We start from the raw sequence: 14,515 nt of genomic DNA on the forward strand, positions 1-14,515 counted from the left end.
GAGGGCAAGTTAACTGGAACCAGACATGCGGGTTACAGGTGGAAAGAGAGGGAGCAGACTCCATCAATATCTCTCGGGCATCTGGTCACTATATTTTATAGGGAAAATGAAGAATGTGTTCAATTTGCTATCATTTGTCACCCAACAGAAAGAAACAGTGTATAGAGTGCTATCTGTAAGTACAAATAAAAATAGTCTTTGTAAATTCTAATTTAAATGGCAAGAAATTTACTAAATCCCAATAGAATCATGATCCATTATTTTTAAGTTAGAGGAGGAGAGACTGTGAGACAGACTCCTGCTAGCGCCTCAACTGGGATCCGCCTGATAGCACCCATTTGGGACCTTTGTGTGAATCAATGGTGCTATCCTCAGAGCCTGAGGCTGATGCACTTGGACCAAGTGTACTATCCTCAGCTGCCGGGTTGATGCTCAGACCAATCAAGCCACTGTTTTCAAGAGAGGAAGAAAGAGAGTATGAGGAAAAGGAGAGAAAAAACAGGTGATAGTCAATCACATCTGTGCCTTGATTAGAGATCAAACCCAGGACATCTGCATGCCAAGCTGATACTCTATCCAGTGAGCCAGCTGACAAGGGCCTTGATCCAATTATGGTCAATGCTTATTAAGTAATTTATATATATCACATCATGTAACGGTCAATATCCTTGAACTTGGAGAACCATGTGTGTAAAAGCCAATACCTGGAACATTAGGTCATTAGAATAAGATAGCGGCTTGGCCACATGTAACACCAGCAACAAAAGTAAAAGGGCACAGAGAAAGTTACATTTTCCCAATGGCTTCTGATTCCCTGCTTACTCTCTGATGGTTTCTGGGGACCACTGCCACAGTGCATTGCTTGGATGAGTGCTGGCTGTACAATGCCACTATAGCTTGTGTACAGGACACAGACTCTGAGATGGCAGAGAGCAGTAGGTGAGCCTCACGTAAGACAATAGAAGGTAACTTGCAACTTTGGCTGAATTTTCTACCACTAGTCATCAATGTGCCACTGGTTGTCATTCAACCCTTTGTAGGCACCTGATGAAGCCTAGGGAGATACAATGAGAACATGAGATATCACTGGATCCTATTGTGAAAGAGAATGGGTAAAGAGTCTCACTTGCTTCCCATGGACCAAAGAGTTCTGTGCTGTGTTCTGTTTCATCCACAGATGATGGATACAATCTATTTCACATAGTTGATGCATTGAATAGTGAATATCTTATTTTTAAAAATCTAAAATTTCAAGATTGATAAAGAAAATCAATTAATGGAGTTGTTCGATAGAGTATCTTCATGCTGACACTCACCTTGGAAGGGACTGGCAACAAAATGTCCCTCCCATTCTTACCCTGGGACATCTGTCTTCCCCTGAAGAGAGGTGCTCATGTAGGGGAACCCCACAATCTCGGTGATGGGAAGATGAATCTCTCTTGAGGTCCAAAGATATCTTAAAAATGATAAATACAGACCAGTTATAGTTCATCTATAACTTCTGTCGAAGCACAAATCACGGCCATCCATTCCCATCCACCTGTCCCCATGCCACCATGAGCCTCAAAGACCAATACACATGACACAGCAGTAACTGTCACTGTTTCCACAGGACAAAAGCCTGATCTGAGTCCATCTCAAGAAAGATGTGAGGAACTTTGCCTAGAAAAGAAAATTCCAAAGGAAAACATACTGGATGTAATCAGTGGTGATAGATATAGCTCTCTGGTTTTCTCTCCCTAAATTCACATGATACTGAATAGCGATATTTAAGAGAAAAAACACCTACCATCAGTCCCCTCTTCCTTAACCTGGAAAATCCTTTGTTTTCCTCCTGGAAGTAAATGGGTTGGAGAGTGTGCTCTGTTCTGCCTCTGCAGATTGCTGCCTCCTCAACCGAGATAGCGATGGTGCCCAGGCCTTCAGGAGGGTGATGTCAGATGGAGAGGGGGTGGCCAAGGGACCACTGCTTTACAAAACCAATAAAGGCTTATGTCCAGAGATTGCAATAGAAATAATTTTGTCAGGAAGCTTGCTGGGTGACTTTCAAATTAGAGTAGGGTTTCCTGGGTTCAGAACCCACACATTTTGTGAATTGTAGAGCAAGTGACCTAAGCAATTAAAAGGAAAACAATGATGCCTGACCTGCGGTAGAGAAGTGGACAAAGCCTAAATCTGGAATGTTGAGGTCACTAGTTCGAAAACCTGGGCATGCCTGGTCAAGGCACATATGAGAGTTGACACTTCCTGCTCCTTTCCCCTTTCTCTCTCTCTCTCTCTCTCTCTCCTCATTAAAATAAATAAAAATAAAAAATAATACATGAGCGCCTTACTGGGCGGTGGTGCAGTGGATAGAGCATTGGACTGGGATGAGAAAGACCCAGGTTTGAGACCCCGAGGTCGCCAGCTTGAGCGCAGGCTCATCGATTTGAGCAAAAGTTCACCAGCTTGAACCCAAGGTCGCTGGCTTGATCAAGGGGTTACTCAGTCTGCTGAAGGCCCACAGTCAAGGCACATATGAGAAAGCAACTAATGAACAACTAAGGTGTTAAAAAGCGCAACAAAAAACTAAGATTGATGCTTCTCATCTCTCCTTTCCTGTCTGTCTGTCCTTATCTATCCCTCTCTCTGACTCTCACTCTGTCTCTGTAAAAAAATTAATTAATAAAATAAAAAATATAATACCTGAGCATTATAAAGGAAACAATAATGTATACCATACAGAGGCACTGTATGGATATCCTCCAGGTGAAATGGCCTTAGTTATCAATAATGTCCTCAATATTGTTACTACTGAAAATGTAAAATAGGAAATGAGTACTAGGTTGAAAGTTTGAAACTCAAATGCATATCAGTGTTTTATCCATAATCGAAGCCTCAAAGCTGTGGTCTCACCCTCCAGTTTGTGGCAGTAATGTCTTCCTTTGATCTCTGCACATCCTGCACTTCTGAATTGAAAATAGACTGAATCACCTTCTAGTGGTCCTCTGCTAGGAGAATCAGTTCTCAGTTTTTTTATCTGCTTCCTACCTCAGATTAACTGTGGGGATCTATTCAGATGATATATGGGGAAGTCTTAGCAACTATGGCTTTGTACAGTCAGCATTTAATAAGACGTAGCTATGGTTATTCACATTCTTCCTCAATTTATCAACAATTCCTCAAAACTTTTATATGAAAGATGGTATTCACCAGCCTGGGTTCCTTTATTGATTCCTCTCTCTTTTCATACACTGAGTTTAGGAAGGGTACGATGAGAACAGCAATAGAGAAAAAGAAATCAGTGACACAATGCCCTCATTACCTGTATTCTGCCTACTAACAAGTTAGAGTGCAGGTTGATGTTCATTTCCTCACCTTTTCTCTCTGTAATAGAAATTCTCTTTGTCTCAATGAAACCTAAGAAATGCTCAAATGAGTGTCTCTGTTATCACTGTCATCTGCTTAGTTAGTGCTGAGTGACTCCTTTTTCACCTGGGAGCCAGGATCTTATTCTATAGTCTCCATGCCATTTAGTGACAAGGTGTGTAAGCTGGTTTCCATTACTATCGTCCATAAAGATTTTATCCTTGCATCTTCAAGATTTTCCAAAATCATTGGGAAAAACTCATCAACATGCTAAGATTCAAAGGTTTTTTTCAAATTTCCAACTCTCTGGGCCATACCCAGGAGAACTCTGTCATGAATAAGACCTTTTTCTACCTGTCAATGAATGATTCGTCTTGCAATCATGTGATCATCTCTTTGTATGGGAGCGACATGGGGCTGACACAGCGAATGGGGGGCTTCCTTGCACATGTTCCCAAATGGTCCTGTACTTCTCAAAGTCTTCCCTGCATTTCAAATTCTCCATCTCCTGCAGTAATTCTCTGTCCCTGTGAGTGCTGCTTGCCCTTTAAATTGCTTATTTCTTAGAGATCATATAATTCAAACTTTGAGACTTGCCCCACAATTTGTACCCTCTGGCAATTCTCTCTCTGAATGGGGAGTGAGAGTTAGATACTGCTGAGACTGAGACCAGTCACCATGTGTCAGGACCTGTCTCCACAGCCCAGCTTTTCTCCACCATCCATCTCTAACAGTTGGTGGCCCTCAGGCTCTCAGAATACCTCTTTTAGACACCGGATCATCTGCTGTGAGCATGTTCAGTGAGAGGTCACGAAATGGGAGCACTAGTGGTACATACCGATCTGTACTGGGTGCTCTCAGGAGGCATCAAGGAGGCTCAAATTTCATTACCTCTTATGTTAGGAGTCTATGAAAGGTTCTGGTCGGTAGGCTAATTGGTAGGACATTGGCCTGGTGTGTGGACGTCCAGGGTACAGTTCCTAGTAAGAGTGCACAGGAAAAGCGACCATCTGCTTCTTCACCCCTCTGCCTTCTGGGTTGAGCATCCACTTGTAGGGGCTTTTATGGTTGATCCCTGTAGGAGTTCATGCTGGAGAATGTTTCTGACACCCCACCACTCAATAATAATAATAATAATAATAAGAAGAAGAAGAAGAAGAAGAAGAAGAAGAAGAAGAAGAGAATCTTAGCCCTGGCCAGTTGGCTCAGTGGTAGAGCATCGGCCTGGTGTGCAAAAGTCCTGGGTTCAATTTTCGGCCAGGGCACACAGCTGAAGCGCCCATCTGCTTCTCCACCCCTCCCCTTCTCCTTCCTCTCTGTCTCTCTCTTCCCTTCTCGCAAACGAGGCTCCATTGGAGCAAAGACGGCCTGGGTGCTGAGGATGGCTCTGTGGCCTCTGCCTCAGGTGCTAGGATGGCTTTGGATGAAACAAAGCGATGCCCCATAGGGGCAGAGCATCGCCCCCTGGTGGGCATGCCAAGTGGATCCCGGTCAGGTGCATGCGGGAGTCTGTCTCACTGCCTCCCCGTTTCCAGCTCTGGAAAAATGAAAGAAAGAAAAAGAAAGAAAGAAAGAAAGAAAGAAAGAAAGAAAGAAAGAAAGAAAGAAAGAAAGAAAGAAAGAAAGAAAGAAAGAAAGAAAGAAAGAAAGAATCTAATTGGCTTTGGAAAAAAGGAAGTTAGGATCGTTTCTCCATTTATTATCCTTTCTTTAATCAGGGGATTAAAAACAGTGTTACAGCATCAGTGCCTTGGCCTCTGGTTCAGTGAATTAAGCATCATCCTGGCCACCAAGGTCAAGGTTTGGATCGTGGTCTGGGCAGGTACAAGAATCCATCAAAAAGTACACAAGTCAATGAAGCAATAAGTCAAATGAAGAGTTGATTCTTCTTTCTCACTCTTTCTCTCTCACAAGCTCTCTCTGTCCTTCAAAATAAATTTTAAAAAACACTTGTTTTTTTAACTTGTTTGGTAGAGCAGAAAGAACTCCATGGGATGGTGTTTGTCACGAACAAGGAATGGCTCAGTCATCATGAGCATAAGGTTAATGAGCAAAGGCTTTCTCAGGATCTGACATCCCGTTTTACTCTGCCTCCATGTCAGAACAATAAGTTGGCTTCAGGCTTATTTTTCCTGACTCACACACTTGGCTTGGCTTGCTGTCAGATAGGAAAAGGCTATGGGGAAAGCAACTCAGTCATGCTGGAGCTGTCATTTTTAACTGTAGCCTTTAAGGAACAGAAGAGCTAATGCCAACAGGGCTTGGCTTAGTAGATCTTTGGGAAGGTTAGGAGCATTTCAAACAATAACAATCAATGCACAGAGGACCACTTGGGTGATAGAAATGGCTGAAGTGTCCCATGTTAGGAAACTGCTGCCAAGGGGGAGGCAGAGACAGACTCTCAGCAACTCATGGGTCAGGATGGCAGCTTGAGCTCCCTCTGAAACCGAATCCTTCTACCCAAACATTTCCAGCAAATGAAGCATGAAATGTCAAGAACACTCAAAAGCAAGGAGTGAAGACATCAGTCGATCAGAAACAGCAGAGCAGTCATTTTTAAAAGAAAAAGAAAAGCAGTCCTGTCTGCTGGGTTCTGAGGACAGATCTGGGTCACCCATGCAGGGTGGGTTACGGTGCTCAGGCCGGTAGGCTGACTGAAGATGCCAAGCTCTGAGAAGCAGGGGCTGAGCCAGAATGACTTGGAGACAGGTCCTGTTCCTCCCCTGAAGTCACAGAGAGAGGCTGACTGCCTCTGGCTACAAGGAGGCACCACTATCCATTAGAGAATGAAACACATGCAGTCCCTGCTTTCCTGGAACGGCCTGAGCCCCATGGCTAGACTTCAGTGTTATCACCAGCCGGCCTGATGGACAGAAGGAGCTGGTTGTTTTGTTGGACAGAAACATTTTCATGAAACTACATCTAACAAGGTCTCCTCAATGTTGTTAAAACCATATTACTGGGCAACAATTAAAAAAAATCTTTAAGGAAGAAAAATTAAAATTAAAAAAATAAAATTTTAGAGGCCTTAGCTGGCTAGCCCAGCTGCAGAGCAACGGCCCAGCGTGTGGAAGTCCCACGTTTGATTCCCATTCCGGGCTCAGAGGAGAGGCGCCCATCTGTTTCTTCACCCATCCACCTCTCCTTCCTCTCTATTTCTCTCTTCCCCTCCTGCAGCCACGGCTCCACTGAAGTAAAGTTGGCACGGGAACTGAAGACTGCTCCATGGCCTCCCACTCAGGCTCTAGAATGGCTCCGGCAGCATCAGAGCAAAGCCCCAGATGAGCACAGTATCGCACCCTGGTGGGCATGTCGGGTGGATCCCAGTCGGGCTCATGCAGGAATCTGTCTCTCTGAATCCCCATTTCTCACTTCAGAAAAATCAAAGGAAGGAAGGAAGGAAGGAAGGAAGGAAGGAAGGAAGGAAGGAAGGAAGGAAGGAAGGAAGGAAGGAAGGAAGGAAGGAAGGAAGGAAGGAAAAAAATTTTTTAATTCATATTATTGTGCAATCCAAAAACATGTCTTTCCCTTACCTGTAATGAGTGACTGCTTCATCAAATACAGTTTCATAGTCATGCTATCTCCACTCCTTATAGCTAAGATTTATGGGTACATTCAATGACAGTGAAACCCTGATCTCTGACAGCACCCAACTAGAGCTTCCATACTTTGTCCCAGAGTCCTATATATCTTTTCTCCTAATTCTCTTTGACTGAGACAATCATGGTTCCCCATGGTGATCAAACTTCTACCTACAAAAATTAACCATAGCCTTTCATAGTACAGGTATGATCCTGGTGGACTTTGTTTTAATAGTATTGACATTTTCAGGACTAGATACCAGCCTGCTCCATGTATGTGCCCCTTGAAATTCTGGGACGCGGCAAGCTTAACCACAAATGCAGGGCCTCTTTCAATGTTTGCATGCGGTAGGGACAAGGACACAGGATGCCTCCAAGCATTTTGGCTCGTGCAGTGGGCAGGAGAGATGTGCCTTTCCTTTAGTCATAAGAAATAACCAAATGACTGTGGAATGATTGGACATTTCATTAGTTTCTCTAACTAAAAGAGAAATTATAATAACAAGAGAGAGTCCCAATATAGCTATGCCTGTAGAATGCAGTTTGTATTGAGTATGTACACCATTTCCCCACCGCACTGAAAGTTGTTAAAATAAATGGATGACATCTCCTCCTTGTCCATGTCTGTTAAGGGACCTATGGTATATAGTAAATTATATGTACGTAGTGATTAAACATTTGTTCATTTATTGTGGTGGAATTCAGACAAAGAATAGAATTAAAAGTACTAATTACCAGACATCATACTTTCAAGACATTATTTTATGTGACCCTATCCTAATCTACTCTATTTGAATGTTTGTGATAGGTACCATAACCAGAGTAGAGATGATATCTCTGTTTCTGAGTGTGATTAAAATGGAGAGACTCACCTATTTCTATGCGCCGTGTGAGTGGTGGTGCAAGGAGGGTCCACACATGCCATTTCCCAGATCTTCTCCATTCCTGCTGCTCATCACTGCTCTCAGATATCACGGTTAAATCTCGATCCAAAAGGCAGTCTTCGATTGCATATAACATTTATTTTTTTGCCTGTTTTTGTTTTTCTTTTTTCAGTGCTTTCTGAATAATGTTAGTTCACTGAATACATCTAAAAGAGATGAGGTTGACAGGAACAATTTTGGCTTCACACCAATGCACACAGACATTTGAGGAGTGGGAGGAGAAAGGAGTGCCCTGTGGACTACAGATGGGACCCAGACTGAATATAAAGACAGAGGCACTGGGAAGCGGAGCCACCATCAGGGAGACTCACCCCAGTGACTACAGCCAGGTCGGTGTTGTCCCTCCGAAGATGAAGCTGCTGCTTCTGTGTCTGGGGCTGACCCTGGTCTGTGCCCAGGAGGGAGGAAACCATGAAGTTGTGACAAGCAACATCGATCTGTCAAAGGTAGAGTTGGGGGAGCATAGGGAGTCTGACTTTGGGGTGGCTGTGGGGATACTGAAGCAAGGTGGCCTGACAAAACAGGAAGAGGCTTTGACATGTTAGAGAAAGGGGGTAGTTGCTGACTTTGGACTAAGAGTAACTGTACTATATGGAAAGAGGACACTTGGAGACCTACATTTTTAGTGGACAGACAATGGAAAAACCTTACATGTGGTGTCCATAGACCTGAGTTATCATGCCGTCTTCACATCAACACTCAGAGTCTGGCCCATCGGGTGGGTTCACGGAGATTAGTGTCCATGAGGTGCCCCATCCTCTGTTTTTTCCCAGCCATTTTAATGATTTATTGCAGATTTTGGGAGAGTGGTATACTGTCATGCTGGCCTCAGGTGTGAGGGAAATGATAGAAGAAAATGGTACCCTGAGGATCTTTGTGGAATCTCTGGAAGAAATGGCCAACTCATCCCTTCTTTTTCAATATCATAGAAAGTAAGTACAGCATTTTATATTTGGGGTAATAGAACAGAAGATTTCATATGCTCTTGGAGATCTACACACATGCACACACACCACAACATATACACACATCACAGGCACAAACACACACATGCATGTGTGCATTACATGGGGGCCTGTATCCAAAATCTCAGTTCCTCATCTGGCACTCTTCCATGGCTCCATGACCTAAATCTTTCCTAGACTCAGAGAGGAGTGGTGAGAGGACTAAATTTAACTGGGACTACCGGAGGTGAGGGCCATCTAACTGGAACCACCCACGGGTTACAGGTGGAATGGGAGGGAGTCGGCTCCATCAATATCTCTTGGGCATCTGTTCATTCTCTTTTACAGGTATAATGGAAAATGTGTTAAATTTCCTATACTTTGTCCTCTAACAAATGGTGTATATAGTGCTGTCTGTAAGTATAAATAAAAATAAATTTTTATAAATTCTACTTTAAATGGCAAGAAATTTACCAAATCCCTATAAAATCATAATCTATTTTTTTAAGTTAGAGGATGGGATAATGTGAGACAGAATCCCAATAGTGCCCGCATCGGGATCCATCCAGCACCCCCCATTTGGGATTGATGCTTGAATCAACCAAGTTATCCTCAATGCCTGAGGCTAATGCGCTAGGACAAAGTGAACCATCCTCAGCTCTTGTGGCTGACACTCAGACCAATATAACCACTGGTCACAGGAAGGGAAGAGGGAGAGTAGGGGGAAGAGAGAGAAATAGCAGTTGATGGTCACTTCACATGTGTGTCTTGACCGGGGTTTGAACCCAGTGTGTCCACATGCCGAGCTGATGTTCTATCCACTGGCGAGGACCTTGATCCATTTATGATCAATGCTATTTAGGTAATATCCATCAGGTCATGTAACAGTTGATATCCTCAAGTTGGTAGAACCTTATGAGTAAAAGTCAATCTTTAGCATATAAAGTCATTAGAGTAAGATGACTGGTCATTATTAACACCTGCAACAAAAGTAAAAGGTCACAGATATAAAGTATGTTTTCTGGATACATTTTATTCCCTGCTCACTCTCTGATGGTTTCTGTGGGTCACTGCCACAGCGCATTGCTTGCGTTAAGTGCTGGGTGTACTATGTCATTGAAGTTTATGGACAAGACAGAGACACAGAGATGGCAGAGAAGTCTGAGGGTGATAGGCAAGGTTCACAGAGGATAATAGAAGGTGAGTTGCAGCTGTGGTTGAATTTTCTACCACTGGTCATCAATGTGCCACTGGTTTCCATTCTCCCCTTCGAGAGCACCTGATGAAGCCTAGGGAGATGCAAAGGAGAACACTAGATATCGCTAGACGGATCTGTGAATGAGAATGGGTAAAGAGTTTCACTTGCTTCTCATGGACAAAAATGTTCTGACCTGTGTCCTGTTTCTTCCATAGATGATGGTTACAATCTATTTCATATAGTTGAAACAGTCTATAATGAATATATTGCTATTTTTATCAGACATTTCCAGAATGGTACAACAACCAAATACATGAAGATTTTTGGTAGAGTATCTTCAAGTGGACACTTACCATGGAAGGGGGCTAGAAACAAAATATTCCTCCCATTCTTACCCTGGGACATATGTCCTCCTCTGAGGAGAGGCGCTCACCCAGGGGATCATCTCAGAGTAGGTGATGGACAGAGGAACCTCTCTTCATGCCCCAAATATATCCTGAAATGTCCATTTTAAGCCTGGATATAGCTCATCCTTAACTTCTGCGTAAGTGCCAGCCACTGCCATCCGTTTCCCGGCCACCTGCCCCCATGACACCAGGAGCCTCAATAGCTAACACACAAGATACAGCAGTTACTGTCACTGTTTCCACAGGACAAAAACCTGATCTGAGTCCAAATGTCAAGAAATGGTTTGAGGAACTTTGCGTAGAACGGGGAATTCCTAGGGAAAACGTACTGGATGTGACCACTGGTGGTAATTTTAGCTCTCTCTCATTTTCTCTTCATAAATTCCCATGATACTGAATAGAGATATTTAAGAGAAGAAACAACCTCCAATCACACCCTCCTGCCCTAACCTGGAAAATCCTTTGGTTTCTTCCTGGAGAGTAAATGGGTTGGAAAGTGACTGAGCTTGTTCTGCCTCTGCAGATCGCTGCCTCTACAACCGAGGGAGCAATGGTACCCAGGCCTCCAGGTGGGTGATGTCAAGTGGAGATGGGGTGTCCCAGGGATCACTGCTTTACAAAGCCAATAGAGAGTGATGTCCAGAGATTGCAATAGACTTAATTTGGTCAGGGAGCTTGCTGGGTGAATTTCAAATTGGAGTAGGTTTTACTAGATTCAGAACCCACACATTCTATCAATTGTAGAGCAATTCCTTTAAGCAATTAGAAGGAAAACAATGATGCCTGAGCTGTGGTGGAGCAGTGGACAAAGCCTCAACCTGAAATGTAGAGGTCACTGTTTGAAACCCTGAGCTTACCTGGTCAAGGTACATATGGGAGTTGATGCTTCCTGCTCCTCCCCCTTCTCTCTCCTTACTAAAATTAAAAAAAAAAATTTTTAAGAATACATGAGCATTAAAAGAAAAACACCTTATGTATACCTTACAGAGGCACTGTATGGATATTCTCCAAGTGAAATGGCCTTAGTTAATGATAGTGTCCTCAATATTTTTAAGGCTTACAATTTGAAATAAAAAAGAGTGCTAGGGTGTGAGTATAAAATTCAAATACATGTCAGTGTTTAATCCATCTTCCAAGCCCCAAAAGTGTTGTCCCACCCTCCAATTTGTGGCAATAATGTCTTCCTTTTATCTCTGCACATCCTGAACTTCTGATCTGGAAATAGACTGACTCATCTTCCAGTTGTCCTCCACCAGGAAAATCGGGACTGAATTTCCTCATCTGCTTTCTATCTCAGATTTATTCTGGGGTTCTATTCAGATGATGTATGGAAAAATATTAGCATCTGTAACTTTGTACAGTCAGCAGTTAATAATAAGTATTTTAGTATTAATAGTAATAATAGTAATAATAAGTATTAATTAGTATTAATAGTAATAATAGTAATAATAAGTATTAATTAGTATTAATAGTAATAATGAGTATTAATTAGTATTTTGCCATTCCTATTCCATTTATCAAAAATTCCTCAAAACTTTTATGTGAAAGATGGCAGACACCAACATTGGTTCCTTCATTGAATCCTCTCTCCTTTCATAGACTGAGTTCAGGGAAAGGTAGGATGGGATCAGTCAGAGAGAAGAGAAATCATTGATGCAATGCCCACCTTTCTCGTATTCTCTCTTGTAACAAGTTACTGTTCAGATTAGTGTTTATTTCTTCATATTTTTTCACTGTAATAGAAATTCTCTTTGTCTCACTGCAACCCAGAAAGTGCTTCATGAGTGTCTTTGTTCTCTCTGTCATCTGCTTTTTTAGTGCTGTGTGAATCCATCCTCACCTGGGAGCCAGGATCTTCATTCCACAGTCTCCATGTCAATTTATGACAAGGTGTGTGAGCTGGTTTTCATCACTGTCATCTATGAAGGCTTTAACCTTGAATCTTCAAGACTTTCCTTAATTGTCTAGAAAGTTTAATCAACATGCTAAGAATCATATATTTTCTTCAAATTTCCAACTCAAATTGCCAGACCCAAGAGAACTCTGCCATGAATAAGACGTTCTTCTACCTGTCAATAAACTATTATTCTTGCAGCCATGTGATTCTCTCTGTGTATATGAGCGACAAGGGGCTGATAAAGTGATTGCGAGGCTTCCATGGACCTGTTCCTAAATATTCCCATTATTCCTCAGAGTATTTCCTGAGTTTCACATTCTTCTTTTTCTGCAGTAATTCTCTGTCCTTGTGAGTGTTAGTTGCCCTTGAAATTGCCTATTTCTTAGTGACAGTATATAAAGACTTTGAGACTTCCCCCACACATCGCACTCTCTGGGGATTCTCTCTCTCAATGGAGAGTGAGAGTTAGATGCCGCTGAGGCTGAGGCAACTTGCCATGTGTCAGGACCTATCTCCACATGCCCATTTCTCTCCATTGCCCATTTCTGACAGTCGGCGTCTCATGCTTTCAGAATACCTACTTCAACCACCGCAGTTATCTGCTGGAAACATGTTCAATGAGAGGCCACAAAATGTGAGCCCTCGCAGTCCTCAGCGACCTGTACTGAGTGCCATCAGGAGGCATCAAGGAGGCTGAAGGTTCTTACCTCTTATTTTGGGACCCTATGGGCTTTGAAGAAAGCAAACTTAGAGTTCTTCCTCCACTTATAATTCTTTCTTTAAATAAGATGATTAAAAACAATGTCAAGGCCTGGCTGGTTGGCTCAGTGGTAGAGTGTCAGCCCAGCGTATGGAAGTCCCGGGTTCGATTCCCAGTCAAGGCACATAAGAGAGGTGCCCATCTGCTTCTTCACCCTTCCCCCTCTTCTTTCTCTTTATCCTTCTTTTCCCCTCCCGCAGGCAAGGCCCCACTGGAGCAGAGTTGGCCCAGTTGCTGAGGACAACTCCAAGGACTCCACCTCAGGCACTAGAATGGCTCTGGCTACAGCAGAGCAATGCCCTGAAGGGCAGAGCATTGCCCCCTGGTGGACATGCCGGATGGATCCCAGTTGGGCACATGAGAGAGTCTGTCTGACTATCTCCCGGCTTTTAACTTCGAGGAAAAAAAAAAGCAGTATCATTGCCCTGGCCGGTGTTTCAGTAGATTAAGCATCATCCTAGTTCACCGTGGTCAAAGATACAATCCCTGGTCAAGGCAGGTTGGAGAAGCAGTAAATATGTATACAAGTAAATGGAACATCCAAGCTTAACAGTCAGTTGATACCTCTTTCTTCTCTCTCTCAAGCCCTATCTCTCTTCAAAATCAATCAAAACAAACAACAAAAACACCGAGTGGCAAAGTCACACTTCGGTGGACGATCAGAACTACATAAAGTGGGAGTAGTCATGTATGAGGAATGACACAGTTATGAGCATAAGGTTAATGACAGAAGATGTTCTATGTATCTGATGCTCTTTGTCTTACTCTGCCTCCATGTCAGAAGAATACGTTAGTTTCAGGCTTATTTCTCCCAAATAATGCACTTGACATGGTTTACTGACAAGTGGCAAAAGCCTATGTAGAAAGCAAACCAGTCATGCTGTGACCTGTCATTTTACATGTTGCCATATAAGAAACAGACAAAATATCCCCCCAAAAATATGTACTGGTAAATCCAATACAACAACACATTAAAATAATAACATACCATGATCAAGTGAGATTCATTCCAGGAGCACAAAAATGGTTCAATATACGTACACAGATCAATATAATACACCACATCAACAAAACAAAGAACAAAAATTATGTGATTCTATTAATAAAAGCTGAAAAGTATTTGATAAGATACAACAAACTTTATGTTTAAAACACTCAATAAAATCGGAATAGAAGGAAAGTACCTCAACATAATAAAGGTCATTATGACAAACCATTAGATTATATCATACTAAGTGCTGAAAATATAAAGGCTTTTCCTTAAAATCAGGAGCAAGACATGTTTTCCTACTCTCTCCATTCTTATTCAACATAGTTCTGAAAGTTTTAGCCATAGTAAGCAGGCCAGAAAAAGAAATACACTTTTTCCATATCAGGGAAAAAGAAGTAAAAGCATCGCTTTTTGCAGATGACATGATCCTGTATTCTCCCGATTG

At 42.5% G+C, this 14,515-nt stretch overlaps 1 protein-coding gene across 1 annotated transcript; it reads left to right on the top strand.

Moving 5' to 3' along the window:
- Positions 1-8,223: 8,223 nt before the first annotated feature.
- On the top strand, positions 8,224-13,016 carry LOC136322181 (allergen Fel d 4-like). Its single transcript, XM_066254333.1, has 7 exons — positions 8,224-8,319; positions 8,669-8,805; positions 9,166-9,233; positions 10,231-10,341; positions 10,668-10,769; positions 10,946-10,991; positions 12,872-13,016. Exons 1-7 carry the CDS (start codon positions 8,224-8,226, stop codon positions 13,014-13,016), a joined length of 705 nt encoding a protein of 234 aa, XP_066110430.1.
- Positions 13,017-14,515: the final 1,499 nt, after the last annotated feature.

Source organism: Saccopteryx bilineata, chromosome 2 (genome assembly GCF_036850765.1).
Source record: "Saccopteryx bilineata isolate mSacBil1 chromosome 2, mSacBil1_pri_phased_curated, whole genome shotgun sequence".
NCBI classification, from domain to species: domain Eukaryota; kingdom Metazoa; phylum Chordata; class Mammalia; order Chiroptera; family Emballonuridae; genus Saccopteryx; species Saccopteryx bilineata.

Bases quoted from the DNA above. Each gene is read 5' to 3' on its own strand.
- LOC136322181 (XM_066254333.1), top strand. From the start codon at position 8,224: ATGAAGCTGCTGCTTCTGTGTCTGGGGCTGACCCTGGTCTGTGCCCAG. The intron at 8,806-9,165 runs GTAAGTACAGCA...TCTCTTTTACAG, and splicing joins CTTTTTCAATATCATAGAAA to GTATAATGGAAAATGTGTTA. The intron at 10,770-10,945 runs GTAATTTTAGCT...CTGCCTCTGCAG, and splicing joins ACTGGATGTGACCACTGGTG to ATCGCTGCCTCTACAACCGA.